Raw genomic sequence first — 7980 nt, 5'->3', positions numbered from 1 at the left:
AACCACCGTCACAGCCGCAACCCCAATCAACAACACAGCCATTGCCGCAGTCAGCATCGCTGCTGCAATTCTCCGTAACAACTACCGTAAGACGCATCAATAGTGTGGGAGGATCGAGTGGGTGTGGGAGGATCGAGTGGGTGTGGGAGGATCGAGTGGGTGTGGGAGGATCGAGTGGGTGTGGGAGGATCGAGTGGGTGTGGGAGGATCGAGTGGGTGTGGGAGCATCGAGTGGGTGTGGGAGCATCGAGTGGGTGTGGGAGGATCGAGTGGGTGTGGGAGGATCGAGTGGGTGTGGGAGCATCGAGTGGGTGTGGGAGCATCGAGTGGGTGTGGGAGCATCGAGTGGGTGTGGGAGCATCGAGTGGGTGTGGGAGCATCGAGTGGGTGTGGGAGCATCGAGTGGGTGTGGGAATTATCGATTACACATGTCTTAATTAAGGCTGCATATATCGTGTTCGCCCATCAGGAATACATTAAGGATTAAATGAGTAAACTGTATATAAACAGATATGCACATCAAAGTGTATATACTCCAACATGGGTTTATAAGGCCATTAATCCTCTTATTAAATTTAGGGAAATTGCTAAAACCATAAGGTTCATACAGTGCATTCAGGAATGAGGGTTTCGTCCAATTAAGGGGAAGATGGGTCAACTTCCTTGGATCAAGAGTCCCTTCCCAGAATAGTCTCCTAGGAGGGTTTAAGATCATGCCAGACTCTGTGTGTTGGGGAGGAACAAGCCAAGATTTTGTATCTTTCCTTCAAATTATTATCCATGGAGCAGCACTACACACGAGTTGAGCAAAAGTGGGCGAGGACAGGGAGTAGCCTCCCACCTCACTACTTACTGTCCTCTTGAAATTATTACACTGCCATCCACAACCTCAACCAGTTTCTCCACCAAGAAATTATTACAGTATACATTGTTATATATATATGTATGTATGTACAGTGCTCATCACCGCATTATGCCGGGTGAGCACCCTGGCATAATGCCGTGACGAAAATCAATGGCCTACGATACAGGAAGGTCTTTTTTCATCAGTGCATTCTGCTGAGTAGCAGCCATTAGCATGTCGTCACCACACTTCACAGTGACTTCTCAATGCTCACATGGCTGCTGTGGTGAGAGGAAGTGTTGCACTGTTCTCTCATCTGCCCCACCTTTTGTCTGGTGTTCCCTTTGGTTTTGGGGCTATACATGTTTGATTATAGGTAAAAAGAAGTCTAACACCTGAAACTATAGCTCAAATCATAGGGCTTCACAAAGCTGGCACCAGTCGAAAGAAATAATGGAGAATGTTAGTGTGTGTGAGCATTCAGTCAGGAACTGGGTGCAGCATTTCAAGGCTGGTGGTGGTGTTGAGTTACCGTCTGCCAAACCTCGGCCTGGCCCCTTGAGGAAGACATATGTTCATACCTTAACTGTGCTAAAGAAGCAGTTACTCTTTTAATCCATGAAACATACCATCCATTTCATATGATGCATCAGCCATTTAAGACTGACACTGCTCATAATTGTCATATTTTAATCAGAGAAAAGAGCTAAACCCATAAGGTTATAGTGCCTGTGGAATGGGAGTCATTCAAATCTGATCGAAGCAAGGGAAAGATATGCCCAGTTCCTTGGCTCAAGAGCCCCTCACCAGCCTCAAAGCAAAATAATGCAATACAGTAAAATAATATTTCTAGAGTAAGTGGCAAAATGACATCTACACTCCAAAATCAAATAGAAAAGTTGGAGGAACAAAAAATCGGGCAACTTCTTGGAGTACCCTTTAGGGACACCTAATAATGGACTGGGTACAACTGGCACCAAAAGCCTTGTCTATCAGGAGAGCAACCAAGGGCAGTGACCCTCAGAATCATAAGGCACATGTAAGATAACTCCTTAAGTAATTTTCATACACCACTTTGTTTAAACTCTGCTGAAGGTTTATGAGAGGCAAATATTATGATAAAAAGACTTATGTATTAATGCATAATATATACAAACTATATTTGGTAGACACATTATTATGTACAAATAAATTAAGTATTATACATAATATTAATAATGAATTCAAAATCTAGAGATACACATTTTACAAACCACTGATAAAAAGAAAGTAAAACTGAAGGTAGAGTTGAGAGCAGAACACTGGATTTCCTCAGCACTCACAAACACCCAGGATGAGAGGTTAACCCTGAGAGGGGGGATGCTGTCAGGGTGAGCCACACCAGGAACTACACCACCACTGCACACGTAATTAATCTTGCACGTGAGCAGAGTTGGGGGAGGATGTACCTGGCAGTAACAAAGGCATCTTGCAAGTTGAAGAACAAATGAGATATAGAGTAATATCAGCAATGTAAAACTATAAAAATGCACATAACTCTTCACAAATTTGTAATGTATGACTCAATCACATGGACTAGTACCATATTAAGAGATCAAGAAAATAAATACACAGTGTATTAAAGAAAAATTATATTCAATCATTCCTATTAGCATAGAAAATGAGACAATAACAGCTGATATTTTATACATTTTCTAAGAATGTAAATTGAAAGTTATAAAATAAATAATTAGATACCCAAGGAGAGTGGTCTAATGCAGTGGGGGAATACCGCAGTTTCCCAATATCCCTGGGATGCGAGTGATCAGTGTAATGCTCAAAATGCTTTGGGGGAGAACACTTTGAGAATTTCACCAAGCATGAAAAGAGAGAAAAAGATGCCAAGTTCCACTTGAAGTACTGCACTCCAGAATGAACAGCCCTCAAACAATCAAAACTAGACAGCAGGACAAGTCACACAGAAACAGTTATAGTTGGTCAGATATAAGAGTTCCAGGTCTCTGGCTACTGGGAAAGCTCACATAGTCCAGAATCTGGAATGTTCAAACCAAGTAATACAAATTTTGTTCCCTAGTCTCTCCTGCACCATCATCACTGGAGAAAAAGCCGTAGACAGACTTCACACATACATAAACATTTACTACAGGAAAAAAGCTTGGCATATGAAACACCGAGCAGCAACAAGGATATGGCAACAACCCTACCTATTGAGGAACCCGTGTCTTGGTTAAGGACTCAAGGGTAGAAAATACAAGTGGAAACAATGCAAAGTACAGTAGACATAATTTTCACTCTGGACCCTTGAAGATACAAATTCTTTTAATCACAAAATCATAATAAATGCAATCAAAACATAAACCACTATGAGAAGACCAATATCCTGAACCTAGCTCAGAAAGAGGGGTCTCAGATACACTGCTTCCTAAGCATGTATACTAGAATATAACAGACCTACATTATACAGCAGTTCAGCTTTTCAGAAATAGCAGGTTTGCTAAATTTTATTTTTTTTTCAGGATAGGTATTAAGAAGACCTATTTCTCTATTCACAACATATACACTGGAAAAATCTCTGTGGCATCTAATAAAAATTTTTAACATCTAATCAAATCTTTTAAAAAGATAATCTCATCATATCTAAAATAAATGTTCTACAATTTCAAAAAATAAAAACAATGAGGTTATGAAAATGGAAGATGTACACAGGATTGCAGGAACTGGCAAGGAGCATCAATGGAAAATCTTTGGAAGATGTAGATTGTCAGCAATGCAGAAGGAACTGTTGATAGTATAAACATGCGTGACAGGCTGTATGAATTAAAGGATAATCTGTAATCGGCATGTAGTTGAAAAATGTTGCCTAGTAAGATACATTACTGAGAAGATGAAAAGAGAGCATAGGTAAAGTTATGAAGATTTACAAAACAAAGATGGGGTCTGATTAACTACGGGATTGCTAAGTTCTAAAATTGTAGACTGAACAGGACAATGCTGAAAGGAACCAAAACTAGGTTTGATACTTCAACAAGAGCAATTTTATAGTTGAAAGAATAAGCAAATAGAAAAATGGTTAGGAAAGTCAAAAAGTAATGGGGTAAGAGCTGAGACAATGAATTAGAGTAAGGGAGAACCTGTGACCTGTATGTGCAATTGCAATGCAGGAGTAAACATCGAGTTGCAAATATAATGTAATAATACTTTGACAAAATCCTCAGAACAGCTTCTCAACGACTGCCTTCATGCAAGAATACTGTTCATTAGCTTCCATCAAACAGCACATGATTGATGCATATGAAAACATTAAGATAGTAGAGTGTACAAGTACAGACAAAACTTGGTAACTCCCAACTGCTGCTCACCAGCAACAAAAAGAGAATTAACGGAGGAAGGGGCAAGGGAGGGTCTCAAACAATGCAATTTTCTACAAGTGAAAAAGAAAAACATGGAATGGATAGATGAAATTACCAAGATTAGACTGTATTACAAATATTACAATAACACAGCATAAATTGGACTTTGAAGAGTGCATAAGTGGTTTCAATAACCTTTTAAGGTTAATTTCATCAATGATGCTTATCATAATGACTGAATTCAATATCTATCACTTGTTTAACATATTGCATATACAAATGATGAAATGGAACAAAACAAAAGTATTGAAACAGCATCAGGATAATGCTTAATTAGGGTGCTGTGCATTTACATTAAAATACAATTGACATGTAGTTTTCTGTATAATATGGAACTTTAGATGCAGAATAAAGCTCAGTCAAATCAATTATGCTCAAAATTATCAAGTCAATTGAGTTGATCATTGGCATTACCATACCAACTGAGCTCTCATCTCTATCAGCCAATACTTTATCTGATCATTCACCAACAGCTTCAATTATACTTATTCAATTTCATGAGAACAGTCCCTATAAAAAAGTGAGTGGTCATACTGCTGCCCACATTTGGGTTGTAACTAAAAATAATACCAGTGATCATTCTCATAATTTTTTTTGTCATCTCCTGTGGCATGAAATGTGAGTTGCCACTTTCAAGAAAATATTAGATTTAACTCGCAAATTCCTGTGCTGTCCATCCTTTGTTAATTGGAGAAAGCTCCATCATCATACATAATCTGACTAGCAATCGTGAACTTCGTGCAAGTTTCACCAAAACACATTCAGACAAATTCTGAAATACTGAGTAGCATAGTACTAGTGCATCAAAATTTTTTGACATTATCTGCATAACTTTTTTTTTTCCCCATCATTTACACAAGGCTTGTTTCAGAATCTGTTCTAATGTCTATTTGACAACACGCACAACCTTCATACAAGCTCGGCATGTCCACAAATGCTCGTCACAAGATGTACTAACATATCATCTACTGCAGGAAACTCCCTAGTGTACATTGGCTGACTAGAAAATGTTTGGACTTTATTAACTAGTACTTTTAAAATAGTTTCAATCTGGAAACAGTTATTCAGATGTTGAAGTGTATACTCATAAAAATTTGTCAAAACCTCAAAACTCCTAACACAAAATGAGCTTAATATGCTTTCTGGCTGACTTCCTATACTCTCACTAGCAAAATACATATATAATCTTTAATGACAAGAATATAACCACCCATCAAGCAAGCATGAACAAAGAGCAAGGACAATGCCATAGTGCATATAATAAGTTCAATGTATGCTGTTATAGCTTTGTAAGTTTATAACAAAATTTTAAGTGTCAAAGAGAATACATTTATCTGTAAACTGTCTTTCTCTTCTATCTCACCTTGACTGTTTCTCGCTGCTTTAAAATTACTCTTACATACATGCAAAATATACTTATTTAATATTTAAAAACATGATATAACTTTAAAAATTATAAATTCAAGCTCATCTGAATGGTGGAGTTTCACATGTTCCATAAACTGCAAAACCACCAGATACCCGATTCAGGACTCTCGCCTTTACAAACATCACTTAAATGTTCTTGTACTCAAAAACAAGGATAACAAATTTAAGAAATGTCAAGACATTCATATAAATGCTTGCTTACTTGATGTAAGCGATCATCCTCATATTCTCTGCCATGAGCTTATGGTGATGTATGCACAGTAACTATTATGACAATAACCAATACATCTCTCACTTGAGCATATTAAATAATCAAGAAATAATCAGTGGATGCCCACCTTGCATACACAAAATGTATGCTACAAGGAATGAAGAACAATTGGCATTACAGCTTGTAGAGCTGTAAGCTATATGTTCTGTAGCACTGGTAAGCAGAATGACCTGCAGAGCTGTAAGCTATACAACCTGCAGGTAAGCAAGCTATGAAGGTTCCACAGAACTATAAGCTATACAGCCTGTAGGTAAGCAAGCTAGTAAAACCTGCATGCTATACAGCCTGCAGGAAAACAAACTAGTACAACCTACAAAGCTGCAAGCTTTACAGCCTGCAGCTGAATAAGCTATGAAGTAGGACCCACAGAGCTGAAAGCTATACAGCATGCAGGCGAATAAGTTAGTACAACCTGTAAAGCTGCAAGCTATCCAGCCTGCAGGTGAACAACTTACGTAGTACAACCCATAGAGTGTAAGCTATACAGCCTGCAAGTGGGCAGGCTATGTAGTATGACCTGCAGAGCTGTAAGTTGAATGTTAGTCCAATCTACTTAGGGTTTGTGCATTAAATATTCATGCCTTTTTAAGAGCAAATGTAATAAAGAATATATTATGATGTGCCAATGCCCCTTAGCTAACTCCCAATACCAATAAAATATTGCTAAAAATCTGCTCTAATAATTAACCAGCATTTACTTTTTTTTTCACAATATGCCCAGTTCATGGTTCTCAAATTAGTACAATGTAATGGGCATTAACAAAATATAATATGATCTGCCTATGGACAACCAATCCTCCAGAAGACAATTACTGTGTCATTAAATGTAAATTTTTTTTTTTTTCAAGTCGGTCGTCTCCCACCGAGGCAGGGTAAATGTAAATAACAATAATTAAAGCAAATGTTGCAATGCAAGACTGCAAGAAATATTCCATGACAAACATTAATGAAGAAGAGCACGAGCTATATAAATGACTTAGTTCACTCATGTAGGTTTCACAGTTGTGCAAGTACTCCTTCCAAAATAATGCACCACCTCCTTTAGAATACACTCTCAGCTGACCGCGAGAGATGGATAGGGTGTGAAGGTGATCGGTGCAGTCGCTTTTTGGGCAGTTTATTCAAGTTGGCTTGCATGGTGGAAAATTCTGGTCTTTCATCTGGTCGGTAACTCCAACAAGCCATTAAAATGTCCTGTGGGAAATAAAAAAAAAAAAAAGATACAGTTAAAGCTTACAAAAATAATTAATTTGTATGATAATAACACATTTTTTATAATAAAAAAGAAGCACTAAACCTAAATAATGTAGAAAATTAAAAAAATAATACTATACTCATTACTGTACAGTAAATTATTAATTAAAATCTAACAAAAACCTTGAAACTGACTAACACAATGTATGCCCTATAAAAAATTTAAACTAATGTAACCAAACTGAATAACCTTCACGTAACTCACGATTGCAAACAAACCATACCCCGGCCGGGATTGAACCCGTGGTCAGAGAGTCTCAAAACTCCAGCCCGTCGCGTTAGCCACTAGACCAGCCACTATACCTAGTTGGATGAATCTTATTGTGGCTAGCTGGTCTAGTGGCTAACGCGACGGACTGGAGTTTTGAGACTCTCTGACCGCGGGTTCAATCCCGGCCGGGGTATGGTTTGTTTACCTTTACGTAAATAATGATATTTGAAACTGAATACCAAAACCTATTCTGTACCTGGTAGCATTTTACCTTAATTTTTTTTTTTTTTTCAACAAGTCGGCCGTCTCCCACCGAGGCAGGGTGACCCAAAAAAGAAAGAAAAACCCCAAAAAGAAAATACTTTCATCATCATTCAACACTTTCACCACACTCGCACATTATCACTGTTTTTGCAGAGGTGCTCAGAATACAACAGTCTAGAAGCATACACATATAAAGATACACAACATATCCCTCCAAACTGCCAATATCCCAAACCCCTCCTTTAAAGTGCAGGCATTGTACTTCCCATTTCCAGGACTCAAGTCTGACTATATGAAA

At 38.1% G+C, this 7980-nt stretch overlaps 1 protein-coding gene across 4 annotated transcripts in view; it reads right to left on the bottom strand.

The window, feature by feature from the left end:
* Positions 1-1957: 1957 nt before the first annotated feature.
* Positions 1958-7980, bottom strand: part of LOC128685810 (kinase suppressor of Ras 2) — an 88876-nt gene continuing 82853 nt past the window's right edge. For all 4 annotated transcript variants that reach the window (XM_053772481.2, XM_053772482.2, XM_053772483.2 and 1 more), the window contains one exon: positions 1958-7147. In XM_053772481.2, coding sequence (XP_053628456.1) covers positions 6995-7147 — 153 coding nt within the window. In that variant the 3' untranslated portion in view covers positions 1958-6994. The remainder of the gene's footprint in view (positions 7148-7980) is intronic.

Source organism: Cherax quadricarinatus, chromosome 23, assembly GCF_038502225.1.
Source record: "Cherax quadricarinatus isolate ZL_2023a chromosome 23, ASM3850222v1, whole genome shotgun sequence".
Lineage (NCBI taxonomy): Eukaryota > Metazoa > Arthropoda > Malacostraca > Decapoda > Parastacidae > Cherax > Cherax quadricarinatus.
The sequence above is the reverse complement of the archived record's forward strand: the minus strand, read 5'-3'. Positions and strand labels throughout refer to the sequence as shown.